This window comes from Tachypleus tridentatus, chromosome 2 (genome assembly GCF_004210375.1).
Source record: "Tachypleus tridentatus isolate NWPU-2018 chromosome 2, ASM421037v1, whole genome shotgun sequence".
Classification (NCBI taxonomy): Eukaryota; Metazoa; Arthropoda; class Merostomata; order Xiphosura; family Limulidae; genus Tachypleus; species Tachypleus tridentatus.
Genome location: NC_134826.1, coordinates 122,244,734 through 122,260,761, shown reverse-complemented (window position 1 = coordinate 122,260,761; position 16,028 = coordinate 122,244,734). Strand labels below are relative to the sequence as shown.

Here is a 16,028-nt window from a genome sequence, read left to right as displayed (position 1 = left end):
AATTCAATAATTAAATAACAAAAGAAATACAACCATGTAGTTTTCAACATCTTGTATTTCAGCCCAAACAGATTTTTTGTCATGTTTTGTTTTCACTCCAACGAAACGTGAAAGAAAACGCGTTGTTTGGCTTACAGAGACCAAGACAGTAACTGTGGTGCAGTATAACTACAGACGCCAGTACAGGAAAGAATTATGGAGTATGTTAAGGATATTTATATTGCACACCTATACACAAAGAATTATGGAGTATGTTAAGGATACTATGTATTGCACACCTATAACAAGCATTATGGAGCTAAAGACCAGAATAATGGACACCATCCCCACTGTAACTGTGGACATGTTCAGTGAACGTTGACTGAAATCGAATATCAGTTTGACGTGCTGAGATCCACTAATTGTGCACATGTAGAAGTCTACTGATATGTCAATAAAAACGTGTTGAAAACTGCATTGTTGTATTTCCCTAGTTAGTTAATTATTCACTTTTGAAATAGTAAATAGTAATGTCTTATAAAAATGATAATAAATCCCTTAGCGTGGATGGTAGTCTTTTTTTAATTTTTTCATCAAAGCAAAATCTGGAGCACTAAAACCATAAACAATCCACTTGTAACAAGGATTCAGTTTGACTGGACTTCATTTGTAGTATTTTTCCTTTTTCATATTCCAGCACTCTACAGCGCAACCTTTCTCCAACTCATATCAACATGATTACTTTGTTGATAGTTTGTGTAACATCTTATCTGAAGCTTTTTTGTTAATCTAAGTACACTGACTCTATATTTATTTGATCGTCCGGGTAGAGATATGATAGAAATAGGTCGAATATAAAATTTCCTTGTCAGATATTTATACTAAGATTCTCGAGACAGATCGGATTAGTATTTGTTTTTACATGCTAGACATCAGGGCGATTAAATTTAAAAGCTAATTCTAAAGTGTAACTTAAGAAACATCTTTGTATTAATTTAGATGTTATTTAATTTTTGTAACATCCAAATTACTCAACTCATCCTGTGGTCGTAACAAGATCTAATTTCTTCATCTCAAACTCAAAATAAATTTAAGAATTTTAAATGGCTTCAAACAACTTAAGTTGTTTCACACATCTAAACAGCTTGAGCAACAAAAAAAACTACAGAATAAAAAACTTCAAATTAAAACATAAAAGGTAATATTGTTAAATACAAATAACTGATAATATCCTGAAACATTCTTTCAAAACCAAAATTAAGTTTGGCCTAATTTCAAATGGTACGGTACAAGTAATGACCACCTGTTTGTGTACTGTGTAATTGTGAATTAAAAAGAATCTCGCTATATAAATCTATAACTCGCATTCTTGTTAATGGTATTAACGTCTTCCATTTAAGTTTAACCACTTTTTATTAGAATGCTTTTAAGCATCTTTCATAGCTACGTTCGTGGTCATCGTAAAAGGTTAAAAATGTGAACTAGGATAAATAAAGACTATATCCAAATAGTTTCGTGACCGTACGTTAGAAATAAATAATTACAACTATTTTGGTACGTATTTAATAACAGCAATGGCATCACCGTTCCACTTAAAGCGAAAACTAAATTTCATCTTTGTAGTGGGCTTTTCTTCTCTGTCTCTTTCATTTATTTCACTACTGGTTTTCCTTTGAAAGGAAATGGGTGATAGGTAGACTAGAATACATTAGGTATCATATTCAAAATTGTCGAGACTTTCCTTTTTCAATTTTCGATTTATATGAAAAACGAGTGTGTTTTTGTGTGTGTTTTTCTTATAGCAAAGCCACATCGGGCTATTTGCTCAGCCCACCGAGGGGAATGGAACCCTTGAAAAACGAAAACATACAGCTTTTCTTGAAACACAGTGAATGTTTTTAATTAACTTCTTCATATAGTAAGACCAACAGTATCAAAGTTCAGAAATCATTATTTTTGAACACTGACCTTACAATACTTCCTCATTTGCTAGTATATCAAACACAGTGAGGTATCATGAGAAATCAGAAACAACTATTCTGAGCAAGCGGTGGAAGATCATTAGTGTTTGGCAATTTGTACAATATCTTATTTAGTTAGTTTTTAACGAACACTTGAAACATAAAGGATCCATACGTTGGGAAAATTATAAAAAATATACTTCTTATTAAATCTTTTATCAGCTGTAGATAATACTAAACTTGGAGTAACGAGCTATACCCACCTGCAAACTATATCGAAACCTATGATTAAAAAACTTATCGAGATGTATTCCTTTTTCAATTAAACTGAAAAGTAAGAGAATACAAACTTTTTTATTCGATTAACTTTACGTTTAGTAAGTTTTAAATTTAAAGTAATACTATTAATATCACTAAACATACAACAGTATTCCGCATTAGTTTTTAAAGTTTATAAGGTATCTTATAAATTTTACTTATTCAATATATTTTCATAGTTTATAAAAACGTGACAGTTAATCAAAAGTAACGCCATTTCAACGAATGATATGGCCTAGTGTTTATGATGCTCGACACGCAAGTTGCCGGTCGCAGATTCGAATCCCCATCACTAAACATGTTCGCCCTTTCAGTCGTGAGGAGGCATTATGATGTGACACTCAATCCCACTGCTCGTTAATAAAAAAAAAAGTAGTGCAGTAGTTGGGGCGGGTGGTGTTGACTATAATTTCCAGCTAAATTTTAAACACTAAAAAAGAGGAGCTGTCTGTTCTCTGCTCACTGTAGGTATCGATATCCTATTTCTATCGTTAATGTCCTCAGACTTACCTCTGAGTCACCAAAGAACGTGTAGGTTTTAAATCACTTTTTTTTCATACATTGATAAAATAATTGCTGTTTATCTTAAATACCAATTGTAGTGAACAATGTAAGCTGAGTTCTACAAAGTAATCTGTCCACTTACGGAGTAGAGGAGGAAGGCTTAACAACTTTTATTATAATTATTCTTAAGTTCAATATATCGGAAAAAATATTTGTTTTGTTTTTTTAGAAAGTCATCTCAATACACAAATCTATATTTCAATCCATTAGATTCACTTTTTAGTGGAAGATTCCGTTCCTTTGAAAAAAATATTCTTTACACTTGCTCAATGATTCACGTTTTAAAATCTTGGGAACGCTGTTGTCACCCGTAATTTAATGTTTAATTGTTTTTAATCAAATTATTTCTCATTGTCGTGATTATAGTGAAGTAAACTAGACATGATTCAACATTATTACTGCATGAGAGGAAAAATTATAAAACGTCACCTAACACAATTAGTCGCCCATGGGATTTGCTGAGTCGACTGTCTTTTCTATTTAGTTCGTGTCTAGTGCGACATCTATATAATTGAAATCCGTCACTCATCACAGTCTCTCGGATATGAAGTTCTCCATTTTCAAGAACGCTATACCTTCCACCTGGTGAATATTAAAAGAAATAAAGCAATTAATGCATTAAAAATAACATACAGAAATCAAAAAGTGTCCAAAATTATATCTTGAAACTTAACGTATTAGCTGCTCACTTCACAATTGTCTACTACAAATGGTACGACATAAAATATTATTTAATTAAAGTAACTTTGACGTTTAGCGAATAACAACTAAAAAGACTGTTGAAAAAATCATTATAATTTGTGTATGTACACTTTGATATCGAATGAAATAATATTTGTTAAGATTTATTTTAATTACGAATTTTTTCCTGAAAAAAAAAACAAAAGTTAACCATTTTTACTTCGAACAAAATGTTACGCATCATTAGGAAAACGTAATAACCAGTAAAAATATATATTATACCAAATACTCATTGAATCTGAAAGCAAATTACTTAATATCATGTTTGAAGTAAAAGTTCTAAGTTATTTATAGTCGTCTTATCTTTTGTGTAAACTTTCTGTGTAGCGAGAGTGATATGGCAAGGATGAAGATTTATTCCCTGACTGACAGAGAAGCATTCTGCGTTATGTATGTTAATTCTATATTCTCTCTGGTCTTACATACGCATTAAACGAGTTAATGATCACTTCATTTAAAATCCGGTTGATTGCTCATTAAGAGAGAAGAACTATTTGATTCTTGATTGCAAAGATTATGGTTTGTTACTAATTCTAACAAGAGTTCAAATATTGAAGATTGTGACTTGTTACTGATTCTAACTGTCCTCCACATGACGAAAATTGTGACTTATTACTGATTCTAACTAGATAGATAAAATATCTTGTATATACTCCGGACTTACAAATATTTGTTGCTAGTCACACTTGAAATCTAATCAGTTGTTTCTCAAAGTACTGACCATGACAGCAAATTTTACTATAAATGTGTTTTGTACCTTGTCATTTATAAGTGCAACAACATTTATCACTATGGCTATATTTGATATATAGCCAGTCGTATACCATAATAACAGTTGTCACTATACTTATGTTTGATACCTGCCCAGTTGTATATATATATATTAATAATATTTTCTGTAGTTATATTTGATATGAAGTCAGATGTACCAATTATAACAATTATTACTGTTTGATACTTAGTCAGTTCTATCCACAACAACAGTTATTACTGTGGTTACAATTTATATGTAAGTGCTTATATCTATTTACATATGAAACACAGAAACTTGTTAATAACTGAATTGGGTATCCAGGCACATTTATTCCTATGGTCTCAGTTGATATCCAAATACTTGCTTATAGCTATTCATTAGTGTGCGTCGACATATCATTTGTAGGTACTAAAATTCAGAAATGTATCAAGAGTTGTATGTGGTATTAATTTAACTAAATAAACCTTCTTATGCTTAACTCTTATTAAGATGTGAAGAATCACGTGATACTTGTTCTTATCATACCGTATAACTACCAACCAAACTCTTACCACTTGCGACATTCGATACGATTGTCGCGCCATCTTCTCTTTCCCACGACGTAACCTGGACAAACTCCTTGACGTAGTTAGGTAAATTACAATAGAGGACGGCTGTATTTCCTCGCATAACAATCTCGTCATATATCTGAACTTCGTAATCTTGCTCTAACACTATGAAAATATAAATATCCTAGTTTTATGTTTAAAAGAATAATAAAGAACCTTTTCCAACTTCTTTGCAGATTTCAATTGCTATCATGGGTCAAACCATGAGTATTGGTGGAAATTAGTCCAATGACATTTGAAGAATCACAAAACCATCACAAAAACTTCCAAAACTTTAGTAATGTTTGAAAGATTACATACACAAACATTAAGGACCATAGCTCTATAATAACTTAGTATTATACCAATAAAAAGCTTTAAACCTCCAAACCTTAGTAACGTATTTTTGTACATGAAAAGACTTTTCCAATAATTTGAAAACTGGAACAGGTTTTCTTATAACAAAATGAACATGAAATGATTTCTACATACTGTCTTAGCCATTAATTCAGTCCCACAACACACTATCTTAACCAGTCATTCAGTCACACTACACACTATTTTAACCACTCATTAAGTAACACTAAATACTAAGTTAGTATATTAATTTAGCTCATAAAATACTCAAAAGAAAAATATCTTACAGTTAATCTACCAATATATCGTGAGCACGTTAGAAAATAGAACAGAAATAAATACACTGAGCTGTGTAGCATCGTTTACATGAATATAACAGAGAATAACAACCTATTTTTCTATTTGTTACTGTCACTGAGTTGTAGAATTCTCAATGATAGTATATCACGCTTATCTTAATGCTTAGCTCAAGATTACATTTCTTTCTTAACAGCTGCATCAGAGGCAGACATTCAGTTGCATAGCTGAGATATGTGGCAGTATAGTTCGAGAAACACATCCAAAATTTCAACTCACAAACGGAGTATTTATCTCTTAGGATTATTCTTCTGTCTAGAAATGTTCAATAGTCGTTACCAATTACGAATGTCAATGAGCGATTCTGTTAATATCAATACATATTGCGTTTAAATTTCTGTGGTTCGTGGGTGAATAATGTACCAGTGATCACGTAAGATTAAAACGAGTTCCATCCATATATCAGTGACCATATACCTCTGTATTCGGAGCGAGTATTTTATCAGCTTGGTTGATCAACTACGATCATGCCTTCTTTTTTTCTTTCTTAACCTGTTAATAATGTAATACTGTTAATGTGGTAGCTCTGCCTAATTGTGTTAATCTCAACTAGTTTCGGGGCACATGCTCGGTTTAATGAATCACTAGACGAATCTTGCTGGATGAAAGCTTAAACTTTACCAGATTATGATTGACTGTAATGATTTGGGGCCAAAAGAAAAGTATCTAATGTGGTTGGAATACAAAACCATTTTGGAAAAAAAACTATTCGCCTGTGATTAAAAAATACTGTGGTTGTTATTTTGTACACACTTTGTAACACAATATGTAATTTTGGTAACTTACGTCGAGTGTCTTTCAAATTTTCTAAAAAGAAAACAACTCGTAAAGAAGAATACGAATTTTACGAATAGTCATGTTCAGGAGAGTTAACTTTAAAGTAATCTTGGATGAATCCAGTTTGGACACAGTTCTTCCAGTCTTTTCAAAAGAAATAACCTATTCATTACATATTCTAACGTGAAAATTGAACATACGATTAAAGTTGAACATTAGATTGAATTCAGAATGGTATCGAGCTTTAAAATGTTGTGTGCGTAATTATTTATCATTCAGACTAAAAATTAAATTAGCAAAATTTGTTAGTGGCAATCTTTCCCTTAAAGACCTTTAATAAGAGGAAAAATAAACATTTAACGCTACCTGATAACATACTTAAAAATTGATTATACTATTGAGGCGTATGTCTGAAATAAAGAATGTGTGTTTTTATATAGCAAAGCCACATTGAGATGTCTGCTGAGTCCACCGAGGGGAATCGAACCCATGATTGGAGCGTTATAAATCCGTAGACTTACCGCTATGCTAGCGGGGAACTAAAATAATGATACTAAATCAAATAAAAATTTTCAATTAACACTATAAGTAAAACAACGAACCTTAGCAATTAACGAAAGGTTTACATTTTACTTATGATTGAAAAATAGAACTTACAAAAACGTTTTATATATGTTAATAAAGTGGCGTTTCAGATGGAAGCTAAGACGCCATCAAGAACATTTTCAACACCTATCCTATATCTTTGATTCATGATAAATTTAAGATTACTGCTAAAGAGCTAACACTCTTTTCTTTAGGACCAAATTCGTATATAAAGATTGTATAAGTAGTCAAAGCCAAGGGGTACCTTTTAAATGAAAGAACATTCAATATTTTCAAAGAAAATGAACATAAACTTATTTAATAGAGCATTTATGATAGCAATGAGCTCCGAAACCACAACAAAAACCAACAGGAGCATCTTCATCCATCAAGTGATTAGAAAAGTGAATCCTCAAACTTATTAAGTTAATATGATGGAACTTTGTATATCTCATAGTATCGGTAACACAATAATTAACAAGGATTTGGAGTGTACGCAGGTTCACAGGTTTCTATCCATGCATTTAAATCAATGATTGTTTTCGTGAAAACTATTAACGAAAAACTAGAACCACAGCAATCCCATTCAGATACATGCCTGCCAGTTGTTACAGCTCAGATACAATGTACCGTTTTGCCTTTTGTCTCCGTAATCTTAACTTTCGAAGTAGACACTAGAAGGATTATCGAAAGTTGATCAAAATGTTTGGTTTATAACTACTCTCATTATCTTTTGCAAAAGTTTGTTTGGGGAACATGGTATAAGACAGCTACATTAATTTCAAACGCAGTTTTCATCAATTCATTTGTTGCGGTTGGGGTCTGTCTTATCTGTAATAATAGGTAAAACGTCCCCCAAAATAGCGTCAGAGGCCCCATATCTAACTTACAATAAATCCAACTTAAACTAAATGTGTGCAATAGCGCGAAACAACATGATATTAAATATTGATAAAAATATTTATATAGATACAAGTGTGTTGTAAACAGTCTTACTGGGCTGGGAGTATTTTACCTTAAGCAACTCATCGTAAAACAGTTGAACATTGTGAAAAATCTGTGAATGTAAACCAAGTTTCTTTTACAGCTATTTCGACTGTCTGTAATTTCTCATTGTTTGAAAAGTGAGTTTCTTTGAAATGAAGAGTCGCTTCATAGGATTATAGAGGTCATGCCAAGTTTTTCATTGTTTGATATAAGTTCTTGTCGCGGAATTGGAACTATACAGCTGTTGTAGCAAGTGTACACAAGTTATACGAGAAAAACATTTTTGATTTGGATCATAAAAAAAATTAATTTGAATAAAACAACCGTATGCAAAAAACTGTATTTTTCTCAGAAGTCTTCAAATACACGACAACTGTGTCTTCATAGACAAACGTAGCCAAGTGAATCCGAAAGTCTATGGTTAGAATCTTTTGCCAAAAACAAATTGCAATCTATACGTTGAGCTGATGGCTCGTTATCAAATTAGATTACACAAAATTTAAACTTAGTGCTATTGAATGGCTGTTTTGCCTTTATTTATCTGTTCAAAATTAGAGAAGGTTGATAAAGCTTTGCACGAATATCCGAAACAAACCAATGTATTTTCATATAAATATTTACTAAAATAAACATGTCCTCGTCAAAAAGTTATCTTCAAAGAAACATGTCTTGGAACAAACATGCCTTCATATAAATCAATTTTTATATATGATCATTTCTGGAGATAAGCATATCCTCTTTTACATACACACACATATATATGTATGTATAATGCTAAATGCATTTTTGACGAATACGTAGTCTTAGAAGAGATTTACAAAATAAATATGTCTTTATTGCTAAATACAAGGTTTTTAATACATAAAAACCTTTAGAAAAATATTTTATGATGTAAACACACTGTATAAGAAGGACGTGAGCATGTGATACCTCGTTCATTTCATTCAGAACGGAGTTCCACAGAACTGTTTGTCTAATACACCATCACTGATTGAGGTTAGTCGATTTTAGTTAACTTAATTCGTTGTGAAAGAAAGCCACCATCTGAAAGCAGCTGAAAGAAAACTGTCTTCTGTACAAGTATCACTTCCTGCAACCAATGTTAGACAGTGAAAGATGAACTTCTATAAACGCCTGGAATACTCGAATCGGATCTCACAAGATAACTCACTCGGCTATGAAAGAAAAGAAAGGGGATATAGACAAACCAAGCAGTCCGTCGTAACGTTTATGTAACGTTGTACGTTGTCCACAGCTGTTCAATAGGAGAGAAGAAATTTTGCTGGGACAATAGACAAAACCAAGCGTTAAAAGTTGGCTGCAAATGTAATGGCGAAGAGCCAAATCAGTTTCAACACATTCCTGTTGTCCCTTACGTGTGTTTTGTTCTTGAATGTTTCTGTTGATTTTACTATATAATCATATGTATAAAGTTAAAAAAATCTGCAAATTAATAAGAGATATGCACTCATATGTGCAATATAGATGACAATATATATATATGCACACACACACACACACAGTTTAATATACATATTATCAGATGACAATTATAGCAGCATAAAGCCAGGGTGGAACAGAATATATCAGACTACATTTTGACATAATTTGGCACTTGATAGTTAGGTTATAATGCTGAAATGGTTTTGGGTTTTTTTTTAGATAGGTATGCAACAGTCATTTCCGAAATAAAATATATTATACATTCAGACCATAAAGATGTGTTTAGATCGGGAATTTATAATTTTCGAGACAGTAATGCCCATTGTACTTAACGTCATTAGAAGCAAAGAAATATGGATCAACTTAAAGAAACAAGACCTTCTATAAACAGACCTGCAACAAGTCAAGTTCCAGTGTGGTAAGAAAAGTGAAGGGTCTTGTTAAGGGTGAGAGTCCACGAACACAAAGATTAGTGGAAAAAGTTGTACACGTGTCTCAGTCAACAATATACAGCATAATCCAGAAAGACATTTGCCTGGAAACGAGGGCAACAAGGTAAGGACTCGCCAAAATAATACTTCCAGTCGAACCTCCCATTCAACTGTTACATAGCTCAAGCATCTAGATGCATATGGATTTCTGTGTGATCGAACTGTTGAAACTTAATCTCGAAAGCTGTTATTCTTTTACAGTAAGTAAATTATGGAAAGCTTGCAGGAAGGATGATTTGGATATGAAAGCTTTAAAATGGAAACCGCGCTGCAGAACTATTGTCATGATACAAGGTCATGAAATAGAGCAAGACCGACACTGATGATATGGACTATACGATGTGATTTTGGTCCACAATTTATACAATATCATGTTACTTTATGCGTGTAAGGTTCGCGAACGTATTTGATATATATATATATATATATATATACATTCAAATCACCGCGAAGTTTGAATTATCGTTTGTTTTTATTCTTGTTTTTGGTTAGTTGTTTGGTTAATAACGCTTTCGCAGCTTTAAGGCAACTCTTTCATCTACCTAATTAAATAATATTCAACACATAAAATATATATAATATCTAACAAAGTCCATAAGTAACACATAAATCCCAGTAAAATATTCTAAAAAAATCAATAATAAATAATGATTATATAAAATCCAGAAACAATTAAAAATGGTTATTAATAAAGCATATTGAGAAATATTTGAAGTAAAAAATATTTAAATCATATTCAAATTACTTTCAATATTTATGATAAAGTAATTTTCATAAAATAACACTTTTATTGACTATTATAAGTCCAAAGTGTAAATTGAAAGGTTCTTACATTCTTGCAATAAGTGTGAAAATATTCCGACCATCTTGAGTTTCTAACATGAAACAAGTGCTCATTCATTCTGAATATTAAATGTTCTGTTTGTCCAACGTAACTTTCTTCACATACACACACACAAACTGTACATTTTACTGTACAACGGAACAATCTTCTGATCTTAAATATAATAGTTGTTACACCTCCATACAAGATTTTGTTCGTTCATAAACGATCTAGCATGACTAGGTGTTTAGGGCGATCGACACACACTGATAAATTAGCGACGGATATCACAGATAATCCTTCTACAGCTTTGCACCAAATTCAAGCCAAATCTTTCATAAATAACATTAAGACTGCAAGGTGATAGTAATAGATATATCTTTCTACAAAGTATTGTCCTTTCAATGTGAATAGTAAGTCTCCATGTAATCTAACAAGTTACTTTGTTTGCAAGATATATTCCTATATTATGTATAACGTTTTGATAATTATGGTAAAGTTTTACATTCTGTTTCAATTTTTACTTTTTATATCGTATATCCTCAGCAAAGAAAATGTTGTCAAGAAAAAATATAATTTGCAAAATGGAATATGTTTGTTCATATTGAGCGTAATAAAAAGTTTCATGCAAAATAGCTTCTTTGTTATAAATGCCCTCTATGAACGAAATGTGGAAACGAGAAGTATTTTTAAAGGTAATTATTTTAATCAATTTTCTACGTTTGATTGTATTGCGTTTAAAATATTTTAACACATGATAAAATATTGAAAGATAAATTATTCTGAATACCTCTTCATAAAGATTAAGAATATTCTTCAAGTAATAGAGACATCTGAACGTACAGATGATGACTTTATGTTGTGCTTTTATTCTCGGCAAAGTTACTAAACTGTCAGCAGCACCCTACAATCTTCTGTGAGGGTTTGATTGTTATTTTTATAACGCATCTAACGTTTAAAGTGCGAGAAGTATTTTGTGGTATCGCACACTCTCCAACTTTCTTGTTGCTCTCTTTTAAAGTATAGCAATTATTGAACAAAACTCATGACTCGCTCTCGTGCGAACTTCTGTACGAAAATTAAAACTAACAGCAAAACCTTTAAACAAAACAACAATAACAAAGGAAAAAATGCATAATACATCTGCTGGTTTAATAAAAAATAAATAGAAGGCTGAGTTGTGTTAAGTTTCTTTAACTCATAATACACAGCTGTTAACACTGTATACAATTAACTAGCAACATCCATTTATCACGAGAAACGTTCAACATGTACAGTTTGATTTCGATGTGTATCTTATGTCATTTGGCCACTCACTCTTCGTGTCTCCTCTCCATCGTGGGCCCTGCATGGCCAAGCGCGTTAAGGCATGCGACTCGTAATCCGAGGGTCGCGGGTTCGCATCCCCGTCGCGCCAAACATGCTCGCCCTTTCAGCCGTGTGGGCGTTATAATGTGACAGTCAATCCCACTATTCGTTGGTAAAAGAGTAGCCCAAGGGTTGGTGGTGGGTGGTGGTGACTAGCTGCCTTCCCTCTAGTCTTACACTGCTAAATTAGGGACGGCTAGCACAGATAGCCCTCGAGTAGCTTTGTGCGAAATTCAAAAACAAACAAACAAACAAACAAACCTTTCCATCGTTTACCAATGCCAACACACAAAACACGAAAACAAAATGGCTCTTGACGTAAAGGGCAATTAAAAAAAATACCATATAATCTGTAATAGGTCTAACTGAACTGACAAGAGCTAATATCGCTAAAAACTGCAATACTCAGTTAGATTTTGCTACTTATCGTTAGCTAGTTAATTTTATCTTACATTTTACAGCATTAAATCCTTAACGTTTCTTCATACAATTCAATATCTCAGGCATAGAGTTTGTTATTAAGTAATGGTATAGATGATGTAAACATAATGTTGCACTTATCTAAATAGAATTATTTTTATATAGAGAATTATTTAAGACATGTTGATATGTCACACCAGCTGTTATGAGAGTATTGATAGTAATTTATTGTATAAATAATAATGTTTAAATCGTATGAGTAGACTTCATTATAAAATGTCGACATTACGTTTTGTTAAGGTGATGTGTATATATATATATATATCTATTACTAAGAATTATCGTAAACTCCGTAAAGCCAGAGCCAACATCTGTACAGTAATCACTTTGATAGTTATTGGACCTCTGCTTTGCAAGTTATATAAATGTCGCTGATAAAATAATAAGGGTAGATTGTACTGAAGCTAGTTTATAATTTGGTCAGCTCAAGTTAAGTTTTAATAATATATTAAATGTTATTATTTTGTTCTTTGTTAAAATAGATATACTTTATTTAAGTTTCGTTCAGTAAAAATGACCAATATGACACTTTTAAAATTGTAGATGAATAATAAAATTTTATGGTATTTATGATATACGATGATAACGGGGTTACGTATGCTATTTCACACGAAGAAATACTAATCAAATCAATTGACGCAGGGCTTAGGGTTTTTGTGTAATCAAAATGTTGAAATAAATTTTGGGAAACTGTCATCCACCTGTAGTTGAAAGGTTATGGAAAGCATGCAGGGAACAGTTGGTGTCAGTTGGAATGACAGACTTACGACGGGGCGTCTTGCAATGAAAACTGTGTTGCAAGGCCATTGTCATAATGTACGGTCTACAGATAGAACGTGACCAGGCATGGCGACAATAATTGTAGGGACACAATGAGAAACCCAAATTGTTTTAATAAAATGTCCTGTACAATATCACGTTATGATAAGTTACAAGACAAGTATGGTCTTTAGTAACACATATGCCCTAGTAAAAATATTCACAAAATCGATAATAAATAAAGTTGTTGCTAGATTTACTCCAGAGATACATGTTAACATTAAACATTGAAAGACTCCTTCTGCTTTCTTTACACCTAACACCATAAAAACAGACTAACGTAATAGTAATGCTGTTGTAACTTAGAAACAACCTATAAATTTCAGTCGTTTACTTTGTTATAAATATGATATTGAAAATAGACGTGAAGGTACTATTCATGTAGTATCTTAAGATGTCAACTCTGTAATTACTATACTGCCAATACTAATATCATTAATTATAAGCATAACAATAAAACCCTTACAGAGAGTTGTAGAATCCTGCTGACAGATACTTCAGTAGCTTTGCCATAGATACAACTGCCGCAACAACAACAACAAAGAACTACCATCTGTACATTCAGATATCTCTGTTAATTGAAGAATAGTTACAATCCTTATGAAGAGGTATTCATAGTAATCTGAGGGGCGTAGATTCGAATCAAAGTCACATCAAACATGCTCGCCCTTTTAGCCATGGGGGGAGCGTTATAATGTGACGGTCAATCCCACTATTCGTTGGTAAAAGAGTAACCTAAGAGTTGGCGGTGGGTGGTGATGACTAGCTGCCTTCCCTTTAATCTTGCACTGCTAAATTAGGGGCGGCTAGCGCAGATAGGCCTCGTATAGCTTTTCGCGAAATTCAAAAACAAACAAACAAACATTCTTTACTGAAGATTTATGGCGTGAAAAGTACAAATTCAAATAGGATGTTAAAAAAATTATCATATTTACCGAAACGTTACATATAATACAGGAATATATCTTGCAAATAAAATAACTTATTAGATTACATGGAAACAAACTGTTGTTGTTGAAAAGACCATATCTCGTACAAAGATATATCTGTTACTTTATTTTGTGGTCTTAAATGTGCCTTAAGACGCTGAAATATCATGACTTAATTTCTACTTAACGTTAGAAAGACTTCCAGTTATTAGAAATATGTCATGTTTGATCACTTTAGTGAAACAGTTTTTTGATCGAAAATTATCTCTACCTCTACAATAATGATATGTCAAAATCAAGTCAATTCAGTTCTAAAGTATTATAATTTACTTTCAGTACAAGCATTATGATAAAGCCATCCGTAGGAAATATGATGGTAAAATATGTTTCAGAGGTGTTGATCATTTCACTTCATATCAGGAAGAATTAACAAATGCATTTCTATCTGTCAACAGAGACTACGAACGCGGCCCTATAAGAAACAACACGAGCATTTAAGTAAAATAATAATTTTATCATATAGAAATGTACATAACATAACCTTTATTTACTTTTCACATGGATGCCGAACCTCGATGATTATATGCTTTAAGAAGCTTAAACAATCTTGCTATAGATTTGACAGACTCATAGAAAATAAAGTTATGTGTTATTTTGTTTGATCATATGCTTCTTACACAATAGATGGTGTGATAGCAACGTGAATCCCTACAGAGTCTATATTTACAAATATTATTTAGTTTCAAAGCGTGACTAAACATTTCACAATTGTATGCCTCTACACAATTGCTCTATTATTTATTCACAAACAACAAGCAACGGTAACGTTGTTGCAAAATCGATCCATGTAAATTCCGTATGTTTGTACATGCAATACGAAGAGACGCAGCCGTTGAAGTCAGTTTCGTCGTCGTGACAACTTATCTTTGTAGTGATTGTTTGCAGAAATAAACCCTCGCTCTTTTGAGTTCAGACAGCCATGTTAAGCAAAACAAATATTAACTCTGAAACACATACGTCTTCCACTGAAATGCCTGTTTTTATTTTAACATCTGAATGTTATTCTGTTTATTTATCTGTCTAGCAATCTTTCTAAAAGCGTATTTCTTAGACCTTTCAATTCAATGATTTGTAGAAAATTACTATAAGCGGGATACATTTTAACCCAAGATTTGAATTAAATCATGAAACAGGTGGAAAATGAACGACAAACGTTTTAAGTTCAATCGGTGTTCTGAAATTTACTTCTTCAATCAGTTTAGTTACGTAATGAACGAACTGTCAGATGACTAGTAATAAACATCACTGTTCTGAAATTTACTTCTTCAATCAGTTTAGTTATATAATGAACGAACTGTCAGATGACTAGTAATAAACATCACTGTTCTGAAATTTACTTCTTCAATCAGTTTAGTTACGTAATGAACGAACTGTCAGATGACTAGAAATAAACATCACTGTTCTGAAATTTACTTCTTCAATCAGTTTAGTTATATAATGAACGAACTGTCAGATGACTAGTAATAAACATCACTGTTCTGAAATTTACTTCTTCAATCAGTTTAGTTACGTAATGAACGAACTGTCAGATGACTAGAAATAAACATCACTGTTCTGAAATTTACTTCTTCAATCAGTTTAGTTATATAATGAACGAACTGTCAGATAACTAGTAATAAACATCACTGTTCTGAAATTTACTTCTTCA

The 16,028-nt window shown here is 32.2% G+C and overlaps 1 protein-coding gene across 12 annotated transcripts in view; it reads right to left on the bottom strand.

Moving 5' to 3' along the window:
- The window catches only part of LOC143244985 (cell adhesion molecule Dscam1-like), a 132,662-nt gene that overhangs the window by 75,184 nt on the left and 41,450 nt on the right, over positions 1-16,028 (bottom strand). For all 12 annotated transcript variants that reach the window (XM_076490649.1, XM_076490658.1, XM_076490657.1 and 9 more), the window contains exons 3-4: positions 4,869-5,030; positions 3,252-3,404 (exon numbers count right to left, since the gene is read on the bottom strand). In XM_076490649.1, the coding sequence (XP_076346764.1) occupies positions 3,252-3,404; positions 4,869-5,030 (315 nt within the window). The remainder of the gene's footprint in view (positions 1-3,251; positions 3,405-4,868; positions 5,031-16,028) is intronic.